General features: G+C 43.9%; 1 protein-coding gene across 1 annotated transcript in view; it reads left to right on the top strand.

Moving 5' to 3' along the window:
- Nucleotides 1–4,073: 4,073 nt before the first annotated feature.
- notch1.S (notch 1 receptor S homeolog) overlaps nt 4,074–24,383 on the top strand; it is a gene marked incomplete at its 5' end in the record, with an annotated part of 42,735 nt that continues 22,425 nt past the window's right edge. Inside the window, 3 exon segments of the mRNA NM_001087605.1 lie at nt 4,074–4,455; nt 10,854–10,935; nt 24,057–24,325. Coding sequence (NP_001081074.1) covers nt 4,401–4,455; nt 10,854–10,935; nt 24,057–24,325 — 406 coding nt within the window.

The following is a 24,383-nucleotide window of genomic DNA, read 5'->3' as shown; positions in this document are numbered from 1 at the left end:
GTCACTGACCTCATCTCAAAAACAAATGCTCTACAAATGTATTGTTATTACTTCTCTTTTTACTCAGGCCTCTCCTATTTATATTCCAGTCTCTTATTCAAATCAATGAATGGTTGCTATAGTAATTTGGATCCTAGCAACCAGATTGCTAAAATTGTAAACTGGAGAGCTGCTGAACAAAAAGCATAACTAAAAAAACACATATAATAAAAAATGAATACCAATTGTATATTGTCTCAGAATATCTCTTTCTACATCATACTAACAGACCCTTTAAGAGCCTCCAAAAGATTTTTTCTGCGGGCTTCAATTCCCAGCAACCTCTGGGTCTGATCCCCATGGGGTTAAGGAGGGTGGCAGATTATTAAATAACAAAAGAATAAAGACCAAAAAATCTGTCATACTAACAGTTAATTAACGCTTTGTGATTTTAAAGTATAATTTGTGTTGGTGTATTTTTTTTGATGTGTACTAACGAATCTTTTTAAAAAAAAAATTTTATGTTACTGGTCCTTTAACTAAAAGGTGAACAACCCCTTTAAGTGGCCAGCCAGTGCTTTTTTTAAAACTACAACTCCCAGCATTCCCTGGGTGCCAGTTGCTTGCTGGGAATTGCTTCAGCACCAGCTGGGGTTAAATGTGCCTGTCTTGTGCTCGTGCAGATCTGGCTTATTTCCTCATTTCTTTCCTCTTTGTTTGAGAAAGTCACACAAACACACACAGTCACAATGTTACAACATTCTTCTTCATGAGAAATCTAATGTATCTCTTATCTCTTCTAGTGATGGCTAAAATACAGTAATCAGGTCGTGAGATACACAAACTGGATCGAGCTCCAAAGGTATCTTGCAGAATGAAGTCGTCTTCCCATCTGTCACTACTGTCTGGTTGCTAGGGGTGGTGCTGGCATAGCAACCAGCTGCCGGAAAGGCCAAACCAAAAGTTCTATAGTCTCATTACCAATTGTCTTTAGTAAACAATGGGTCTACTAATAAAGCCTTTGCCATACAATATTAATCTAACAGTGGTTTCAACTTCAGGAAAGTATATTTTATCTAAGGACTTCATTTGTAGGGTGATGAAAATCACCCTACAAATTACCCTGAGTATTGGGCTTGTAGCTGGTGCTTTAATAGTTATTATAGGTTTCAACACGCACAGAGTTGTTTATTCACCACAAAATCAATGTGTCAGTGCCTCCGGAGGGTAAACAAAGTGTTTGGAGTAAATTTGTTGAGGGAAGCACAGGAAGGGAATCCTGCTCACTTTAATCTGTAACCATTTTGCTTCTCATTATATTTATTACTGTCAATAATTATCATCATTAAAGCTCCGGAGGGGTCGCAGTGTGCAGGTAAATCCGGGGCTATGTAGGGGCCCCAGTGAATTTTAGGAACAAAGGTCAGAATAGCAGTTATTTAAGCAGCAATATATGGCCCCCAGACATTGGTGGGGCTCTGGCATCCCCCACTATGTTGTGCCCTATGCAGCCCCCTTGCTATCACCCCCTCCAGTCCTGCCTGGACAACAAACAATGTAATGTCTGGGCCCCTACTTACAAAGGGCCTCTACACAGGCCATGAGGGATAAAACCATCAATTGTAAGGGGCCACAAGATTTGTAATGCCAGATGTGTGCTGATTTACTCCTGCTTGCAACAGCTTTGTGCTGCAGAGGTAGCAATTGGGGGCATAAGAAAACAGATGCTGCAGATGTAGGGGGGCCCTCGCCATGTAGAGACACTAGTGGGACCCTAATAAATGAACAATTACAACTGTATATTGGCACATTTTTGGAATGTCTGGGAGGCCATAAGATCCATTCGCTGTGGGCGTTGAACAAGGGGTGTGCGATTAAAGGGGAAGGAAACCTAGTTGGCGCAAAAACCCTCCCCCCCTCCCCCCTGGCCTACCATCTTCTTCCATGCGATCTTCTTCCTGCTTTGAACGGCACATGCGCAGTAGAAGCATTTCGCCGGTACGATCTACTGCGCATGCGCCAAAAGTACATCGTGACTTTTGGCGCATGCGCAGTAGATCCGTACCGGCGAAATGCTTCTACTGCGCATGTGCCGTTCAAAGCAGGAAGAAGATCGCATGGAAGAAGATGTCGTCTGTGAACTCCCTGGACTGGACCTGCGCAGAAGGGTAAGTAACAAGTTAGGGGCATTTGCCCAGCGGGACGGGTAGGCCAGGGGGGAGGAGGGAGGGTGGGCAACACACGGGGGGGGGGGTTATGGCGCCAACTAGGTTTCCTTCCCCTTTAAAGAACAGATGGGCATTAGGGGCAACTGGGAGATATGGAGGGGACTTTTACAACTGGTGCCAGAGCAGGGGCCCTATATGAAAGAGCAATAAAGAGTCGTATGAACAGCCCCAGACTAAAGCTGGCCATATACGCAAAGAGCCGATCGTACGAATCCATATTTCATACATTTTCGGACCATGTGTGGAGAGTCCCGACATTTTTCGTCCCACGAAGATCAGTCGTTTGGTCGATCGGACAGGTTAAAAGATTTAAAGATTTCTGTCGGCTGCCGATAATATCTCTGCATGTATTGCGGATAGGACGATTTTCAGAGGGAGACTGTCACTAGCTTTGTCGGACAAACTTTTGTACAATTGCTGTCAGGGGCAGAACATCGGCTGATCTGTTCTTTTACTACTTTATTTGATCTGAATGGTTAGTGGCAGGTCGGGAGATGGGGAAGACTGATCGTTCGAGGATTCGAATGATCAGATATTTGCATCTATGGCCAGCTTAAAGATTTTTAAAAGATCTTTTCATTATCGTAAGACCACGATTATCTCGAAACAATCGTTTAAAAGTACGATTTATCCATCAACTAAAAAGACCATTTCAGGCGATATTGCCAGTAAAACTTAGGGGAGCTGCCTGCTTGGCCCTGCAGACATAGATAGATTGCACTGGGACCGATAACATTTTTTTTTTTAAAGGAACAGTAACACCAAAAAAAGTGTTTTAAAGTAATGACAATATAATGTAGTGTTGCCCTGCACTGGTAAAACGGATCTGTTTGCTTCAGAAACACTACTATAGTTCATATAAACAAGCTGCTTTGAAGCAATGGCGGAAATTAAAAGACGGCTATATGGCACAGGTTAACTAATGGATAACAGATATCACCATTCGTCAGACAGAGCTTATTTGCTATTTGCTGTGTAACTTGAGCTTTTTCTCCTTTGAATGACTGCCCCAATTGCTACACAGCAGTTTATTTATATAAACTATAGTAGTGTTTCTGAAGCAAACACAGCAGTTTTACCAAAGCAGGGCAGCACTACATTATATTTTTGTTACTTTAAAACACTTTTATTTTTTTACTGTTCTTTTAACCTGGCCGATCAATTTTCTGCCCCTCTTTGGAGGAAAAATCGTAAGATGCATGATCGTTCGATTCCCACTAACCTCGCGATAATTTGACGGATTGGTCGGACTGCACTGAAATCGATCGTTCACCAACGAAAGATCTTTGCGTATATGGGGACCTTATAAAACCCCAGCAGGCTGAATAAAGACTGACAGCTGCCAAAGATCTTAGTGATACCCTCCCCGTCCCCCATCTAATTCCCAATTCCAATAGGAGAAATTGTTCCCCTGCCTCCCCCTCAGCCTCTTTCCTTTCTTTTCCTTTCTTAGCCATTAGCAGACAAAAGGCACCATTGCCCCTAAGGGAACACCCCACGGTCTGGCTGGCGACTGCTCTCCACGCTCCCATTCACATGCTAATAAACCTTACTCTAGATCCTTCCGCCGCCTCCAGCCAAACTTCTGCCTATGAACTTTTAGTGGGGAAAAGTAGTGCTGGAGAGCAGTGCCCCCGAGTACTAACGCCTGCCCCGTGCACAAACAGCACCAGCAGCAGCGGCTGGGGGTGGGAGGAACACTAAGAGGAGGGAGGGGTGTGACTGGAAGAGGGGTGTGACTGGAAGAGGGGGGGACACCTGTGGCGGAGGGATTTGCATGAAGCCGCGCTGAGCCTACAGCTTGTGTTTTTTACTCTCAGTCTGTAATCGGACAGGGAAGCTCTGCGACGGCGTCATTTCGCTCACTGCCACTGAACAGACTGGAATGCACTGGAACACGGAAGCCTATGCGGGGATACATTGTAGCGCTGAGCCCTTCCGCTGTAACATTGTAGCGCTGAGCCGCTCATACACTGTAGCGCTGTAACTTCAGGCTGTGCCGCAAACTGAGTGCGCTATTCTCTCTCTAATCTGGAAACTCTGTCGCTTTTGGACCAGGGATTGCATTGACGGATTATCTTCACCTTTCTCTAAGGGATTTATAGATTTTTGCCTTGGGACCTTTATCCTCCCCTTGTCCTGGGACAGGGACCTTCATCAGGATCTATGTTCCTATAGTGAGACTGCAGGAAAATGGATCGGATAGGACTGGCTGTGCTGCTCTGCTCCCTGCCTGTCCTCACACAAGGTAATGTATCTGTGTGTGTTATATGTGTAGTGTTGTGTCTATCTCTTTGTAGCAGTGTGTGTGTGCCAATTGGCGCTTGATCTAGTGTCTCTTTCCATCCTACTGACTGCAACCTGTTGGGCACTGAATGCCTTAAAAACTGTGCAACATTATTGCAGTTTCATGAGAAGCTCCCAAGAGCTTGCAATTCAATATTTGTTTAATGTCGCAAAGACAAATTGAAGTTGGTAAAGCAAGTGCTGATCTTATCTATACATACAAGGCCACATTATATTGTGTGGTGGGCACCATTGTTTATATGAAGTGTGAATTGCATTTCCTACTGCAACTCCCTGTACTCCCCTCCTTCAGTGGCTGCTGGGAGTTGATCTATAGTTGATCATTAGAGCTCCCTTAAAGGCGTTGTTCACCTTTGAGTTACCTTTTAGTATGATGTAGAGAAGGATATTCTGAGCAATTGGTTTTCAGTTTTTATTTGTGGTTTTTGAGTTATTTAGTCTATTTTATTCAGCAGCTGGAAACGTTGCAAATTCAGCTATCTGGTTGCTAGGGTCCAAATTACCCTAGCAACCATTCACGGATTTGATAAGAGACTGGAATGTGAAAAGGAGAGGCCTGAATAAAAATAATAAAATAAATAAAAAGTAGCAATAACAATACATTTGTAGCCTCACAGCTCTTTTTTTAGGTGGGGTCAGTGACCCCCATTTGAAAGCTGGAAAGAGTCAGAAGACAAAGAACAAGAATTTTAAAAACTATATGAAATCAAAAGCAATTGAAAAGTTAATTAGTTTAGGCCATTCTATAACATACTAGAAGTTAACTTCAAGGTAATGCACCCCTTTAATGACAATTAACAACCTGGTGCTCATGGGTTTAGTAAGGAGCTTGTGTGCCTCCCATGCATTCCTGCACTTGCCCAAGGCAACATCATTGCTCATCTACTTGATACATAATGTTGCAGCCTGTGTAGGGTTGTGTATAGTGAGTGGCACATTTATTAGCCACCCTTTGGTAGATTGCTAAATGACTAATAGCACAACCAATCTTTCAAACCTTGTCATCATTAAAACGCAGCAATGAGGCATATTGTTTGAGATGCCAGAGGAACTCGCCTCTTTAAAAAAACAGTTTAATATAAATTCTGAAAAACTTATATGTGTGTGGTGGAATTGTACAAGTGTCCCTCTGGGGATGCTGGGATTTATAGTAATAGCTGGAGGCCTGCAGAGTGCTTGATGGAACATTCTGATGTCGTAGAAGACAAAGGATGGGGCTGGCGGCCTGATCTCAACTGTATTGATGGCAGTGACGTTTAGAACCACATGAGCTTGCACATGAGTATAGTGCATCTGTACACCAAGCACTGCAGAAATCCCACTCGTGTCCCAGGGTTTCCCCTGTGGGTACAAATGACAGATAGTGGGGAACAAAAACAGAACTTCCAGGCAGAAAGGTGTAGTTACTCATCTGTGCCCTTCTGATCTCTAAAGCCTTGTACCTACTGCTGCTATAGACATACCCCCTGTTATATCTGCCAAGAGCAGACAATTCTATGTGGATTATTTGCACGCAGGGTAGGCGAGTCCCCTGGCATTTCCAAATATACAAGATGAAGGGGAAGTTAAACAAGGTGTAAGTGCTGCAGGCCGCCAGTTAGAAAGCCATGTGACTGCCAGTGATTACACAGCTTTTATGGGGACAGAGGTAATATGGCTTGAGTTGGAGGCCCCGTTAGTTAGTGGTTTTGCTGTCTAGCCCCCCTATAATCTGGTTTCCTGGGTTGTCTCTAGAACCATCATATGTGGAGGATGCACAGTTCTGCTTTCTGTCTGAAAACGAGAGAGTCTTGTGATGAAAGTATCCCTCCCACCGGGGTGCAGTTGTGACATTTTGGCTTTCCCTTAATAGTTTTTTTCTTTTTAAAGAATAAGTTATTCAAAGTTCAGGGGTGTAACTACAGAAGAAACAGACCCTGCGGCTGCAGGAGGTATAATTAATGAGTAATTTTAATATATATTGGTAAAACAGGACAACCTCTGGAGAGTTTGGGGGCCCTCTCAAATTATTTTGCTGTGGGGCCCAGAAACATCTAGTTATGCCATTGTCAGTTATATGTTGCCTTGGCACAGTAATGTACACCAACTGTATCTAAAGTTGTAGTTTAACATTTCCATGGCCGAGTCTTATGCAATAACCATAACATCAGTGATAAAAAAAGGGGCAGCAGCTACGGGACTGTGCATACATTATGGCAAGATGGCATCTGTGACACTTTTATATCCGGCCGAGTAGCCTGGCCTACAACGTCCAGCCTCTGGCTGCTGAGGCATGCTGGGAGTTGTAGTTCAGTATGCTGCAAAGCGTTCAGTGGCCGCCCCACTAATCGTCTTGCTATTACAAGACCCCCCCCCTCCCCATTCTGGGGTTGGTATGGTTAACCCTCTGTTGAAGGCTCCCTAATTATTGTTGTCACTTAAGGAATTCACAGAGATTTCAGCAATGACAGATTTGTCGCAGGGCTGGAAATGCTCCTTCTCACATAGTTGGGCTGCCATGAGCACATTGAAAGCAGGCTTTCCCTACACTCCCCCCCCCCTTTTTATTTTATTTTTACTTTTAGGATAATCATGCAGCTGCCTACAGCTAACAGCTTTTTGGTCCAATACCCCCGCCCCCCATATCTGATAGTAAAGTTAGATAAATAACCTCTTCTGCTGTTACTAGAGGTTCAGTTCAGCATCAGAAATGTAGCATCCCCTTGAAACGTAATGGTTAGATCTCCCTACCATTGGGTTTTACACAATGAGCCTGGGCATTACCCAGGAGTAGAGCACCCATCCTAAGGGGCCCCCATACAGCAGGTCCCTAAACAGAGTCCCAGAAAAAATAATTGCACCAGGCAGGGGCGTATCTACAGAGGAATTTCAACATATATTGATAAAAAAGGACAAACTCTGGATATGTTGGGGGCCCTAAAATTTATTTGCTTTGGGGCCCAGTAACATCTAGTGTCGGAGTGTGCACCATAAAAAAGGGTCACCTTAACAGCTCCAGTGATAATAGCCCATGCAATGGGCACCCTAACAGCTCCAGTTACATAACTGTATAAGCTGACTCATATTCATATATAGAAATTACCCTTTTTTTTTGAAATGCAAGCGACAGTTTATGCTGATTTTCCCCCATGTCTAGTTTCATATATCTTCTGAGAAAGACTAATTTCCTATACTGAATCGCATCAATGCAGACGTTGAGATGTTGGTGTTAACCAATGCCTTTAGAACTCCGCACAACTCTCCTGGTCATCAATGGATCTTAAATGATTCTTTGCCCTATTCTGCTATATATTTAAAGGGGGTTGCTCACCTTTGAGTCAACTTTTAGTATGATGTAGAGCAGGGGTCCCCAACCTTTTTTACTTGTGAGCCACAATTAAATGTAAAAAAGAGTTGGAGAGCAACGCAAGCATGAAAAAGTTCATGGGGATGTCAAATAAGGGCTGTGATTGGCTGTTTGGTAGCCCCTATATGGACTGGTAGCCCACAGGAGACTCTGTTTAGCAGTACAACTGGGTTTAATACAACCAAAACTTGCCTCCAAACCAGAAATTCAAAAGTAAGAACGTGTTTAGAGGCCACTGGGAGCAACACCCAAAGGGTTGGGGAGCAAAATGTTGCTCGTGAGATACTGCTTGGGGATCACTGATGTAGAGAGTGACATTCTAAAGCTCCCCATAGACTCGGCGATTCTACTTGCCGAACGACCGATTTTAGGGAAGCCCGACCAATCCTTCGAAATTATCGTGTGGTTAGTGGGATTCGAGCGATCGTACATCTTACGATTTTTCGGCCGACATCTGTCAGGAAATTGATCAGCCCCCCCCTCCATTCCAAGCTGGAACAAGTCAGAGGAAAAGGGCAAAATAAACAATGAAGACCAAATGAAAAGTTGCTAAGAATTGGCCATTCTATAACATACTAAAAGATAACTTAAGCATTTTTTTGGGATGGGGGTCGGTGACCCCCATTTGAAAGCTGGAAAGAGTCTGAAGAAGGCAAATAATAAAAAAATATGTAAAAAATAAACAATGCAGACCAATTGAAACATTGCTTAGAATTGGCCATTCTATAACATACTAAAAGTCTTCTTAAAGGGGAATTGCCCCTGTAATATTGTTTTGTAATGTGATGCTGTTTTATCCCCTTTAGGTGTGGTGGGAAGCAACCAAAAGTTTGTTTTGTAGATTGCTCTGTACAAAGGGGTTACACAGTTAAAGAAATACCCCTCTGGCTTTAAATTATACCCCAGGCATCATCGACAAGGCAGACACAGACGGCAGTGTGTTCCCATAGCGGAGGGTTATTAAATGTAGCCGAAAAGCTTCAGGCTACAGGTATAAAGTGACAAGAGTGTCAGGGGTGGAATCCTGTCCCATAGTGAACAATACACAAAGAGGTTTGCGGAACATCTCACAATGGGCAGCTCTGATTTCCCCCTTTTGTGCAGCCTTAAGAATAGCCCGTCGCCCCACAGCTGTTGTCCCTTTCCCAGGGCAATCCAAGTGTAGGGGGGGGGGTGGAGGTAGATGTTTGTTTGCTTGCACTTATCCTCCCCCAAGTGCTTCAGAGCATTTGCCATTGATACCCTATGAATATTCAAATAGCTGGAAGACCACTGGAGGCTGTCCGCGTGAAACTCCTGACTTCACATCTCAGGAGCCAGAGACCGTGGGGGTGCACAGGCAAGTGCTAGAGAAGATGTAAAATGTAATTTCACCTTTACTCGCGCTATATTGGTATCCTAATCTGGGGGCCGTTTGGAACTGGTCACTTCTGCCCATCTCTAAACTGAAATGTGGTTGCTACTGTCCCTGCTGCCTGGCAACCAGAGAGAACATTTATACTAAAGCTAGATTTATTCAGCTTTATTTATTCATCTGTTATTTAATAAACTGCCACCCTTAACCCCATGGGGGATCAGACCCAGAGGTTGCTGGGATTGGAAGCCCATGGAATTTTTTTGGGGGGCCCTTAAAGTTAACTTTTTTAGTATGATGTAGAGCAGGAGTCCCCAAACTTTTTTATCATGAGCCACATTCAAATTTAAAAAGAGTTGGGAAGCAACACAAGCATGAAAAGTCCCTTGTGGTGAAAAAAAAGTGCTGTGATTGGTAGCCCCTTTGTGGACTGGCAGCCTACAAGAGGATTTACTTGGCACTATGCTTAGTTTTTATGCAATTAAAACTTGCTTCAAGCCTGGAATGCAAAAATAATGCTATGAGGACACTGATTGCAACATCCAAAGGGTTGGAGAGCAACATGTTGCTCATGAGCTACTGGTTGGGGATCACTGATGTAGACAGGGAGCTTCTGAGACAATTTGCAGTTTTTTTATGATGTTTTTGCGTTATTTAGCTTTTTATTCAGCATCTCTCAACTACTATACTTTATATAAACAAGCTGCTGTGTAGCCATGGGGGCAGCCACTCAAGCACAGGATACACAGTAGATGACCGATAAGTACCATATAGTTGAAATAAATAAGCTGTGTAGCCATGGGTGCAGCCATTCAAGCACAGGATACACAGTAGATAGCAGATAAGTACTACTATAGTTTATATAACAAGCTGCTGTGTAGCCATGGGGGCAGCCATTCAAGCACAGGATACACAGTAGATAACAGATAAGCTCTATAGAATGCCATTGGATACTACAGAACTTATCTGTGATCTGCTGTGTATCCTGCGCCTTTTATCTTTTTCCAGCTTTAAATGGCTGCCCCCATGGCTACACAGCAGCTATTCATATATAAACTATTGTATCTTTTCCAGTTTCACGAGTGAAGCACAACAGGACAGTATATTGTCATTATTTTAAAACATTTTTACTTTTTGGTGTTACTGTTTCTTTAAATCCTCCCCCAGTGCAGATGTGAATTGGGCTGTGTGTTATTGTTGGGACACCGTGTAAATGAACCCAGAGCATTTAGTATAATGTTATCACTGCAACTCATTGAGTTTGCTTGGGGCCATCCTATTGTACTGTGTGATAGGAAACAGAACGTGCTAATGCACTCAGTGCAAAACACGCCCCCCCAGCCTGATAAATGCACCCTATGTGGGTAAATATGCACATGAAGAAAAGGTTTGCCTCCCTTATTGCAAATTCCTGTGTAACTATGAGTTGATAGCATCATTATACATAAGCAATATGCTCCACCATCAACTGAACTACAACACCTAGCGTTCATACAGAAGGTCTATGAGTTGCAGACTGAACTGGGCATTGGGTCCCTGCAGTTGCTTTTCAGGACCTTTTGGCATCAGTAGTCTGTGTTTCCTACCTTGCCCTGCAAAAAATGTGTACTTACTGTGTTTTTTCTCTATCCATTTAAAGGTCTTCGATGCACTCAGACTGCAGAAATGTGCCTGAACGGTGGGAGGTGCGAAATGACCCCTGGTGGAACTGGGGTGTGCCTGTAAGTATCACCCCTCTTTTCTAGATGGAAGCAGTTTGCTGCTCTAATCTGATAGGCTAGAGAACCCCATCCTTAATTCATTTGGTACGAGTATCCCTTGATGGCAATATGTCCCATCCCTGGTGTTGGCAAGTATTGGAATAAAAATCGCAGGCGGGATGGCACTCGGAGTGCTTCGTTTTCCAAAGTCGCCCGAAGATGCCTCACAAGGAAACTTCGGGCAACTTCGGAAAACGAAGCTCTCCATGTGCTAATCTCCCAGAACTGCCTTCCCGCAGGTTAGAATGAAAATTGTCAGCGGGAAGACAGTTCTGGGAGATTAGTCGCCCCGAAGAAGAGGCGATTTGTCGTCACCGACTAATCTCCCCGAATTTGACAGTGTGTCTCTGCCCTTAAGGTTTTTGGGTGGGTCCCTGGTCTTGTGTCCCAGTCCAACACTGTGCATATACTGTACTGTGTATATAAAAGTATTCCTCTTCTTTCATTCAGGGGTAATTTTATATAGTTCATGTACAGAAGCGGCCATTGGATTTTGTTCATTAAAATATATTTTCTGTCCCTGTTCTATGCTATTTAGATGTCTGGTTCGCAGAAGCAGCCCGGAGATGGAAGGTTTAAACTTCCCGGTCATTCTGTGCAACCTGTTCCTCCCCCCCCCATCATAACAATGGCTGGCTCTCAGGCTGATGGCCAATGGAGTGTAGCGGGGGCAGGCTCCTCTTTGTGTGCGCCTAATGAATGCAGCCTCTCTGTATAGGCTGAAGCCACAGGGATGCTTGATGCTGTAACTCTTGCTTTGTTTCAGTGAAAAAGTGACAGCTGGGCTTTGCTCAGAATTCACCCTCTATTGTCCAGAGAGACAGATTAATGCTCTGTGACTAATAAGGTGCAGCTTCCCAGAATGCAAAATAACTCCCTGTTCTCCCTCAAAAGCTTAACCCCCCCCCCCCACTTGTCTTCACTCTCTGTAAGTTCAAAGGGAAGGGGCGTGGGGGGGGTAGGTTGTCTAATGGCAAATTTAACAATTAAAATAATCATAGTATTTTCAGGTGCGAATTAAGGAGCAATTGAGGGTTTGGATGCGACAGACAAATTGCAGAGGGAAATCTCTCATTTGCAGCCGTCTGTGGGTAGTTTGCAGAAAGGGATCCCTGGCGCAGGCCGGATTAATGCACAAAAAGGGAATTAAGTTGTCTTCATACTTTATTGCTTACTTACGGGTGAAGGAAGGGGCTAGGGTATATTTTAATAAAAGACAACTTTTAATGTGAAAAGAAGATATGATGTAATGCTATTCTTCATTAAAATGAGGTTCAGTGGAAGCTGCCATAATGATTTCCATACACAATTATTACAGTATATGGGTATAGCTTTTTGTGTGCCCAGTACCATCCCAAGAAAATTATTTTGCGTGTGCAAGTAAAGTGGTCATATTCTCTTCCGAGACACTACAGTATGAGGGTACAGCTTATTGTGTGCCCAGAACATTCCTTCTCTGTATATTTGTATTTATACATATGGGAGGAGGGAGGTGCCATATTGATTCCCTTAGACCAGTGATCCCCAACCAGTAGCTCGTGAGCTACATGTTGCTCTCCAACCCCTTTGATGTTGCTCCGAGTGGCCTCAAAGCAGGTGCTTATTTTTAAATTCTAGGCTTGGAGGCAAGTATTGGTTGTAAAAAAAACCAATGTACTGCCAAATAGAGCCTCAATGTAGGCTGACAATCCACATAGGGGCTGCCAAATGGCCAATCACAGCACTTATTTGGCACCACAAGAACATTTTTCATGCTAGTGTTGCTCCCCAACTCCTTTTACTTATGAATGTTGCTCATGGGTTCAAAAGGTTGGGGATCCCTGCCTTAGACAGTACAGTATGAGGGTATAGCTTATTGTGTGCTCAGACCATTTCTTCCCTGTATATTTGTATTAATACATATGGGAGGCACCGTATTGTTATAGAACAGGTTTTTACACCCCTTTGATTGTGGAGACTGAAGAAGTCCAGTGCAGCTTGATCCAAATGAGCAGCTTCCCATAAATGTGACCCAATCCTTTTTAGTCACTGGGTACCACTAGAATGAAGCCCATGAGTGGGTTTATGAAGCCATCTGGCTGTGACCTTGTGTTTTCAGAACACAGATGGCCCCATGTGCCTTTAAAACAAACATCTATTAATTACCCCAATTCCCTCCAACTGTGAGTGGCAGCGAGTTATACTAACCAGCCTCGTGATTTTAAGCAGGATCACCTCTTTACGTGGTTTCTCCCAATGGTGACAAGTAACTAAAATGCAATTATCACACTATACTAATAGCTTCCCCCCTGCGAGCCTGGCTCCTATGGGAACGCTGTGACATTAATTGCCTTTGCTAAATGGACGTGCCCGCAGGCTTTGCCAGTGTAATATAATTCACATAATGCAGCAAGAAAATCCACCATGGATCATTTAACCCAAGGAAACCAGTTCATATAGCTATCTCTCCCTCCTCATTTCTCATCGAGGGGGATTCTAGGAACTGAGAACACACAGCGTCTGGCCTCCCCGGAGGTGTGGGTGGTATGTGCCAGCTGTGGTTAAAGCAGGGGGGGGGCAAAGAATGATCCTACTGGGGATAGACACTTTGAGAGGCACACATTCATGCACAGTTCTGTACTTTATTGATTTGTGCAGAATATAAATATTCATTTTGTATAAAGCACAGCAGTCGTGTCTTGCTTTATGGTGGGGGTTGTGGACTCCTTGCCTGTGTCTAACTTAATCCAATATTATAAAAAGTGGTGTGAGTTTGCACATTCCCGGAGCAGAGCACCCTCTCCGATTCACATCCCCATATGGCATTTCACTCGTCGTTGTTTTCTCTTTAAACTATAGCCACTTATTGCACCGTCATAATTCTCTGGCCAGGAGTCGGTGCCGTCCTGTGCTACTGCTTTTATGGAAGTCATCACAGGGATATGTCATATCACCCAACATTTTGGAAATAGAAAGAGGGAGAAAAAGATTTGCCGCTGGAAACCTTTTTGGCCACCCCATTTTTGTGGCCACACCCCCTAATTACCATGTTTATTTTACAAAATTTGGCAGGTTATGAAAGTTTGAACACATTTCTGTGGTTTTTATGTGTTATTACAGTTTTGCTAATGAAGGTGAATTGCCCTTTAAGCTGCAAGTCCATTTCCCCAAGAGACCTGCTGATCTTAAATTGGTACAATTGCTTCTATGCTTATCTTAAAATGTTAAAAAAGTATCTAAGTGCACCTGACACGTATTCTGGGCTCTCTACCAAAAGCCACTTAAGTTTTAGAAACTTTGTATCTTTTTCTGGCTGTTCAGTGCAGGAGATCAAAGATAAAGTCAAGACACTTCAGTAAATATCCGGCACTGCGGGTTGAGCTGTCAAAATCGGGACTGTCCCGCAAAAACTGGACAGTTGGAAGGTATATGTGCCCGCTACACTGTGTCTGTACCCCAACTATCCATTTACAGTGTGGCTAAATGTGGCACCGATATTATCGTACAAAATGAATTTTTGTACGATCTTCAGTGCATGTATGGCGGGAGATGAGCAGAGCGATATTGGCAAAAGGCTTGTATATTGGTCGGCTTGTCGATTTGGCCCAGGTGGAAGATTTTGATTGGGTGCCTTTGAAGGCATCCAAACATCGGCTACTGTGAAGGGCAGCAGTGGCCTTTAAACCTGTCTGTCGTACCCTAGTATTATATAAGCAGGGAAATCCTAGTAAACCATTGTTTTTTACCCAGCATGCTTGAATGTTGCAGTTATTTTTGATAGCAAAGAACCAGACCCTTCCTTCCAGCACTTTTCCCATCTGTCCCACACAATAAGAGATCCATGGAAGCCATAGAGGCGACACACTCCCAAAGCTGAGAGGAAAAAGGCAGAGCCGGGTCACAATGCAAGGGAGGAAGTCCCCACTCTGGGGCTGGAAAATGTGCCTTTAACCCCTGCACTCCCATCCTGCCGCTGCACTGTACCATCACTGCAACAAGTAGAACTATATCTCCCTGCAGTTTTATGGGTGTTAAGGCGGCCATACACACATCTATATTATGGTACGATGTGTATGGAGTGTGATGAGCTGACCAATATCAGCAGAAGACTTGGATAGGTTGGCTCTTTAGGGTGCCTCTGAAGTCACCCAAATATCGGCTACTGGAAAGTGCTGAAATGTCAGACACAGGCAGGGTTGGACTAGGCCTGTGGGACACCAGGAAAAAACCCAGCTCTCATGGGCACTGCCGGCCCAGACCCTCTCTCCACAGCCTGCACTCCAGTGCACCTTCATGACCTCTCCCCCACTCGATCGTATAGAAAGACGCGCAGGAAAAAAATGTTCACTGGCGGGGGAGAAGTAAGCAGGACATAGGGGGCTTTGCGGCTTGTGCATGGGGCCCCTGGGGTGGCAGGAGGCCCCCCCAGTCTGACACTGGATACAGGTAGAATTCTATGGTTTCTGACGATTCACTCTACACGTGTGTGTTGAAACAAACAATCTTTCTTGGAAACATCTTTTTCAGGAAAGATTGTAATTATGTCTTTGGCCACCTTTATACTAAAACCCTACATAGGGCATTTCTCTGCCGACTCTTTCAGCTGATACATTGAAACACATGAGAAATTATTATTGCTCTGTTTATTCTACTTTCATTTTATCTGGCTTATAAGTGTTGCTTTTAGAAGCAGGTTCTGCCCCAGCTTGTCATCGCCTGGGGCACAGAAACAGTGGAAATAGCCTCTGTTGGAAGTGCAAATCGGCCATAACCAGCCCTCATGAATATAAAGTGGTGGCGGCCGGTGTTTAATGGCACACTTTGCTGCACCTTTGTACCCAGACAGGTGTGTGCAACCATTTAACATCACTCGACAAAGCACTTCAGGGCATTAATGTTTTTGGACAACTTGAAAGGGAAATGAATGCTAATGCACGTCTCACCGTCATGTGAAAAGCATAATGGGGTGGAGGGGGGTTGTTAACATACCTTTGTAGGGTATTCGCATTTATTGGGCGCTGCTTAATTGAAGGCCAAGGAACAAAACTTACGGTGTTTATATGAAGGTGTTGGGATTTATAGTTCTGAAACAGCTGGAAAGGGATGGGTTTGCTGCCAGTTTGGCCCTATTGGCCTACAATTACAGGCAATGAAAGTCCTTACAAAGGATTGTGGGTATCCTGAGTATGGAGCCCTCAGCTACTGGGTCAGTACAATATTCTCACTGTCATTGAGAAGGAGGTATTTGCATATTCCCTCCAACAATCCCTAGATGCAAAATTCTGTATTTCTTTTGTTTTAAAACTTTCAGTATCTGTAGAATAGTAAAACAATGCCCTTGTGGCCTGGCTGCCTGCCGTCAGTGGGTGGGCTTTCCAATCTGCCTTAAGGTGGCCTGGAGCCCACAAACCTTGTGGCGGGGGGTCACCCATTTCACCCCATGTGGTTTGTTAGGAGCATGTGACAAGAATGTGACCTAATAATTTAAGAGCAAATTCCCCCCATTGTCGGTGCTCAGTGAGCTGAACCCAGTTGCCTTTTGACGTGGTCATTGGATCAGATCCTGATAATCTAAATTTTCATCAGTTGTTGCTGCCTGAAGAACCTTTAACATTCAACCCGAATCAAAATGTTCGACCTCTCCCAAGGTCATGGCTGTCTTGGGTACACTAAACAGAATTGCAGGCTAAGTGGCCGTGCAAGGGCCCACGTTGTTGTTCTAGCAAAGGATCCTGGGAGCTATAGTTCATCAACTGCTGGGAAGTCAGGTGGCAGCTGTCCTGGAGAACATAATAATTATGCTCTGATTATTACGATTAACTGAGCTCACTGTCTAATATATTACAGTAATGAACCCTTTCCATTAACCATACTGTATCCCCCTGGGGAGGGGGCAGTTTAAAAACCAGCTCTGACTGTTCTGCAAGAAGCAGTTGTGTGTGGTTAGACTTTCCCAGAACAGATCTAGCAAAACCTTTTTTTGAAAGGGAGGGACAAAAATGAAAATTTAGATGAAAGATGAGAGTAATATTATCCTTCGCCTGCTGTTGTAGGCGTTGGGAGTGCAGGCAGGCTACTTAATGGGTTCAACAGAAGAATGGTGGTTTCTCCGAAGGCAGGTGTGTGCGTGCATCTGTCTCACTCTGGTTGCCCAATCTGGCACAACACTGTCCAGCCTGCAGCCCATTTACAACATCAACAACAACCACATCCAGCTAAAGCTGAATTACATCTCCCAGAATCTTCTGCCCGTCAGTACCAGAGGTCATTAGATACTGGAGAGTAAGTAGCAGCTGGTCCTGGCATCTGACTGTGTTAAACTCCGTATAAGATTAAATCGATGTCCTGATTCATGAGGCAGAGACAGTGTTTTATGGTACGACCTCAGTAGGGGATGGTTGCTCCTGGCCTCCTGCAGAGCCACATAGCTAATCATTATATTGTGATCATTTATCCGTCCGTTAACGGGAGTGCACAGCTGATTTATCTGTGCAAAGTGAACAATCTGATCCCCCAGCGTGCAGCCAATAAGGATTCTGGCAGGGTTTACAGGTACACAGGCTAAGTGTGCCCTCCTTGATTCATATATATGAACTTACTTAAACACATAAAAAAATTTTCATTGAAATCCCTGGAGTTGCTGGTCATTTGAACAGTATATATATATATATATATATATATATATATATATATATATATATATATATATATATATATATATATATATATATATATATATATATATATATATATATATATATATATATATATATATATATATATATATTCATCTACCTATAGATATATATCCATATACAGGAAGATCGACTCCATTATAATTAAATAATCCACAAACAATTACTTTTTTCCTTGTAATAATAAAACAGTAGCTTGTAATTGATCCAAACTAAAATATAATTAGTCTTTTCTGAAGGCAAAACCAACTCCAGGTCCTGAGCATTCTGGATAACAAGTCCCATACCTGTACTGCAATATGGATATTACTGGCACCTGTTTTATGTCTTGATACTCCTATAGAGGGAGGACTGATTCGGATGATGGCCCCTTCTCCCAGGGGCGATCCTGGCCCCTCCGCCGCCTGATGCAGCAGCAGTTGCTGCTGCCCCCCCTCCCCCGGAATTTCGCTCTTAAAGTACCAGGAGCAGCATTTTTGCTGCCCCTGGTACCTAGTGGGGCACTGCCGCCTCAGACGACAGCCTCAACTCGCTTCATTGGCGAAGCACCCCTGCCGTCTCCCTAAGTGTGGCCTTTCTGACAGCTGGACCACACGTGGTTCATCTGGGAAAGATTTGGGGAATTCCGTACTCATGGGAAATAGGGACACATCAGTGCGGTCTTTGCCGTGAGAGCAGCAGCGGCTTATAGACGTGTGTGTGTATTGATTAAGCTTGTGTATTCAGCTTTTATATACCCCCCTCATTGTAATCAGAGATGCCAGATGGTCCCTTAGAACATGAAAAGTCCCCAAACTTTTGAATTGGAAATGGCTGGGGGAAGGGGGTGGAGTGAAAAAGGTCATCCGAAAACATCTGCCAATGCAAGATGTGCACAACACAGGCAATATGGCTACAATGAAAGATGAGCCACACTTTAGGGGGGTCGTCTGCAATATTGTGTTTTATAGCGCAAAGGCATTAATTAGTCAAACCAAATGGCTTAATGATAGGCACTCACCTTCTAAGCAATGCTACAAAGGGCAACCTTGTCAGCGCAACCTGTCAGCTCTTCGGTTCATTGAGAAGAAGGCAAAACCTTTATCCAACCCCCCTCCCTCTTGAGCATTACTTAAAGTAATAAGAAAAAAACTTTGCAAAAGCTTGCGGAGGCGCACTGCTGGGGCCCTGGGACACACTGCTTCTGCTCTCTGTGTATTTAACATATATATGAAAATTTAAGGAATACGTCTCCACATTTCACAAGCGCCGGCCTGCACTCTGGTGCAACCCTTTAAATATGCAGCAGTAGCACTTGCCTGTTACCTGCGTAGAAAAGAGGAGACTGAAGTAATTAGACTTAAAGGGATCCTATAATCAGCAATTATGGCATTACAAAATGATGGATGTGTTTGGTGGGCCTTTCCTTCTGAGTAGAACCATGCCTAACCAATGAAAAAATGCTCCTTTATTCCTTTGTTAGACCATGCAAGTGTACAGCCATTTTGAAATGCATATGGCCGCTGCCATTCATATATAATGTAAGTAGGCCAATAAATATGGCTTCTGGCCCCCCCAATGAGGGTTTCGCTGTGCTTTAAGGTAAAATAAGTTATACGGTCTTTGTATAAAATCTATATTTTCCCTTAAAATACCATAGCAAAGCTCCAGACCAGGAAGTGAGCGGCGCAATACAAAACTACTTCCACCTCAAACGTGCAAAAAATGCCCTTTTTTTAATACACATTTCTGTGAATCCTGAGAAACAGTTGAATAATAGCAGGTATGTCTCGCCCTGGCGTCCCAGGTATGCTATCCGATCCCTTGGCGCAGCCAGGCTGTCTCGCAGCGAGGAGGCACGTTAACTGCAGGGGCCATGCCGGAAGGATAGATCTCTCTGTATCTTTGTAAGGCACCTGGATCAGTCACATCAAAGACAAACGGCTATTTCATAAGGAAACTGCCATGCAAGGTCCCCGGCACATGAAAAGTAATACACATGGCCTCTATTTGCAGAATAGAAACCATATCAACTGAGCCCAGCTAAATGGGGCTGCTTTAAACAGTTACCCCTCAAGGGCACACATCTGTCTTACAAAACTGCTAGGGTTTAGGCTTGCCCTTTAAGTCCATGTTTAAAGGGGAGATAAACTCCAAAAATATAGTTCTGCCTAATGAAAGTATTTGCCTTTTTAATCAACTTCCCAATATGAAAATATTCATTCAGTTTCATGTTTTTTTTGTAGGGGTAGTTGCTACTAAAATCGGCATCTATCCATTTCATTCTCTTCTCTGGTTCTGTCACTGGCAACGATTTGTGAATGTCTCCATGCCAGTTATGTCGGCTGGCTTCTGCTACATGGTTTCCAAAGCAATGACTTCTACAAAGAACTCTGAAACCACCGAGCCCAGATAAGGCTCATGTAAACTATTTGTTACAGGCCTTTCTTTCTTAGCCATTGTTCTATTTGTACATGCCACATGGTATAACTGAATCAGAGAAGGTACAACACACACCCAAAGGGTGGGTGGTTGGGCTCCCCATATAAACCTCCACATATAAACACATTTATTTGCTATAATAGTGGAATAAACCACATACCATGGCCTAAAAAATAAGCTAATGATGCCAAATGCGTGAAACGCGTCGGGCAATATGGTTTATTTGTCCCCATCACAAGGCTGCACTGCTTGTACGGCAGAAGCACACTGAATGCACTGAACGAAATCAAGGCTGTTTACAGTTGTAAATATGACATAATGTACCAGTTCTTTACCCCTGCAAGCAATAATTGTTTGGCCTTTGAGACTAAAAATAAATGAGAAAGTTTCTTATTTTCTCCGCCCGACCTTAGTCCATACTATGAGCTGAGTCACAGCAAACCAGTTCTGCTTTATTCACTCGCTAATTGTCCAGAGGAAGAACCAAAAAAAACTCCTGACACGGCGCTAGGGCCCCCTAGTAATAACAAATGCTTGGGCCTTATTGCCACACATGGGAAGATATTTGGGGGATTTCTTGTACACTTGTTGCTGAGTGCTTATGTGATCGGGTACCCCTGCTGCACACACATGCACGTCTTAAGGTGGTCATAAGATCCGCTCCTCGTGAGCAGATCTTTCCCCGATATGCCCATCAACAGTATGGCGATATCGGGTTGATCCGAATGTTTGGCCCTAAGGCTGAACGATCGGATTACAATGAAGAGAAATGGGCACCAATGGGTCGTAGGACTGCTTCCTCGATCGCAGGGAAAATCAAACCTGCCCGATCGATATCTGGGAGATTTTTGATGTGATATAGATTGAGGAGAACCGTCTGAATCCCCCACACACAGTCAGATAAGATGCCGAATCAGCTTTAATCTGCCTGTGTATGGCCACCTTTATTGTGCTGCTCATAAATCATCAGGAATGGCTGAGTGTGCCTATAAATGCCAATGCATGATCCTAATTAATGTTTAAAGAGATACTGACACCAGAAATGAAACCTATTTTACATCTATTATAATAATGTCTTTGCATGCAATCTTTAATTTTGCCATAAAAGTATTTACAGATACTTTTACATTACCCATCTGATCCCCCATGTTCCTCTATGAGGGGGCTGCCATATTTGAGATTCAGCAGTTTGTTAGCATGAGAAACTCTAACTGACATGCTGAGATGGGACAATCAGGTTGGCAAAACAGTCAGGTTTAAGAACTTCAAGTAACCAGTACTTACAAAAGCAGCCCTATGAGTGAAAAAGATCAACATGAGCTATAGGTAACTTTTGATGTACATTCATATTTTGAATAATAATTTCAGTATCACTTTAAGGTCCTCCTGTGCTGCAGGACTGTGAATATGATCATTCCAGGTTCTATAGGAGTACAGTTTACAGATTGGCAAGAGGAATGGGGTTAAGGGTTCCACGTATTTTTTAGGATAAAACTCCCAGCCTTTATTTGTAGTAATGACGTTGGCGTTGGGCCTTACCTTTACAATCTGACTTGTGTCAAAGTGTAAATGCCTGATTTTCTCATTCATTAGCGAAAGCCCAGAGCAGCTACTGGTGGACTTTCCACATGAATGTACACTAGAGCTGGGCCACAGCCTGGCATGCCTTCACTGCTCCTCAGAGACTATGAAGATGGGAACAATGGCCCCTTTTATAGAAGAGCAGCAGGCTCCTAAAATCAGGCCCCACCTGACTCGCTGGGTGCCTGTCCCAGGGACCAGCTGCCATCCCTTCATTAATATGCACACCTGCTCCTTCCAGGCCTTTTGTGCTGCAAGCAGATGCCCTGATTAATTCTGGCGCTCTTCTATTCACTCCTTTTTAGCCCAGATAATGTGGTCTCGTTAACTCGAAATGTCACTGATTTCCAACAAATTCTCTCACCCCCCCCCCCCCCATCCCCAACTACAGGAACCAGAAGCTGGAGAGAACTTTAGATTGAATTTCTCAGTATTGGGATCATACTTTATTGGGTACTTAGATAAACACACACACACGTTTAAAAATATGTTTAGTTTTGGCTTTTTTTTGTACTATGTAAGGAAGAAATGTTCTGGGCACACAATAAGCTATACCCTCATACTGTACTGTCTAAGGGAATCAATATGGCATCTCCCTCCTCCCACATGTATCAATACAAATATACAGAGAAGGAATGTTCTGGGCACACAATAAGCTATTTCCTTATACTGTACTGTCTAAGGAAAACAATTAGTTGTTGGGTGGGACAGCAGGAGCCTGTGGCCAAGGGGTGGAATATGGCACCATTGTTTCCTGTGGGCTGTTCCCAGGGGTAGGTATTAGGTAGGTGTGAGGCCTCTCCACCCTGTGGCCCCTCCGACTGAAACCCAAACCAACAAAAAGGGGCAGTTGTCACTGGAGTTCCCTTGATGTGCTCACAAAGGAACTCAACCCCAGATGTCAAGCTCTCCCTTTTGTCTTTTTTCCCCAGCTTTGTGAGTCTCTAATATCTTAGAGAAGCTATTGGCAGATCCGTAACCCCCCCCCCCCCAGGGTAGCCCAGCCCTTAACCAACTGGCTGAAACCTTTTGGCTTGAGCCAGCAGATGGTGGGCTGAGCCTGGATGTCCCTCTGGTTTTTCTGATGTCTCCTGATAGATGATAATCTATTGGGTTTGGCTACTTGTGTCTAGTGATGTATGACTATCTGCCCCCTCCAGACACACACACACAGGTACACACATTCCCTACATTGCAACAGCCTCTTCAGGAATGTTCCATAATGCCCCGATCATAGGGAGACACCCAAAATACTGGTACATTTCACTTTTTCATTGGTCCTTTGTATTGTAATGTTGGGTATAAGCTCTGTACAGTGCTGCTGATTGTTGGCACTATATAAGTGGCAGTGGGACAGGTATGTGAGTGCTGGAATGCCCTGAGAATGGCGGGCAGGTCTCAAGGTAGCAGTGCCTTGGTAATTGCCTGGGAGGGAGGTAACCGCTCATTGTTTATTTAGTTTTTTTGCTCTGTTGACTTTAGGGTTTGGGAAGATTCGGAAGCAGTGATCCCAAACCTCCATTTATTTGGCTGCGCCAGGGAGCGGCATACTCTGAGATCTCTTCTAATCTCTTTAATTTATTGCTAACCCTCTGCAAGGGAAAGGGCTTGGGAGCGAGTGATAATCCTGGGACAGGCCGTTGCCAATTTTTCCAGTGCCCCCCAAGAGGTTAAAGCTCCTTGGGCTGCTGTCAAGCAATTTCATGCTCTGTACATTGAGCTCATGCATTACATTAAGGGCTTATGGCATAATTGTGCGTATTAATTACATTGTATCTAGTGCGGAGGAATGCCCAGAGCATGCCCATCCAATAGAACCAGACTTTTACATCCAGGTGTGGCTGCTGGGAATTGCCCATGGCCCACTGGACAGATAGTGAGTTAAAGGGGAACTCCACACACATTACTTATTGGCAGTGGTGTAACTAGATATTACTGAGCCCCACACCAAACTATTTTTTAGGCCCCCAAAATGTCTAGAGGTTGACTTGTTTTATAACAAGAAATGAAATGGGGCCCATACACCTCCTGGGCCCCCCTGCAGCCGCAGGGTCTGCTTCCTCTGTAGCTATGCCCCTGCTTATTGGGAACTTGCTTTGAACTCTTATTTCAAAGGTTTAGTTTCCCTTTAATATATTTGCAGTAGCTTAAATCTCTGGGATTCCAATAAACAAATGCTGCTGGAAATGCCATTTGTCTCATTTAATCAGCATTTAGTTTTTTTAATTATTTTGAAATAACTTTTGTGAAGTTGTGCAGTGACGTTTGTGTTGACGTGACAAAATGGTACAACTAGGGGTTTCCTCTTTTGATATAAATGGCAGCTTTTATTTTCTGACCAAGTTTTGAGTGAAATATCTCATCCCTGCTCGTAGTTGACCCTGTCCTCTTTTTTTCCTTTACCAGATGCGGTAATTTGTATTTCGGTGAAAGGTGCCAGTTCCCCAATCCCTGCACCATAAAGAATCAGTGTATGAACTTTGGAACCTGCGAGCCTGTGCTACAGGGGAACGCCATAGACTTCATCTGCCACTGCCCCGTGGGTTTCACCGACAAAGTGTGCCTGACTCCCGTGGATAACGCCTGCGTCAACAACCCGTGCCGGAATGGAGGAACCTGTGAACTTTTGAATAGCGTGACTGAATACAAATGCAGGTGTCCCCCAGGATGGACAGGTATGTAAATCTATTTACTGCTTATGCCACATTTGTTCCGTTTTTAACAGTCTGTCCT

The sequence above is a fragment of the Xenopus laevis genome, chromosome 8S (assembly GCF_017654675.1).
Source record: "Xenopus laevis strain J_2021 chromosome 8S, Xenopus_laevis_v10.1, whole genome shotgun sequence".
Taxonomy (NCBI): Eukaryota; Metazoa; Chordata; class Amphibia; order Anura; family Pipidae; genus Xenopus; species Xenopus laevis.
The sequence above is the reverse complement of the archived record's forward strand: the minus strand, read 5'-3'. Positions and strand labels throughout refer to the sequence as shown.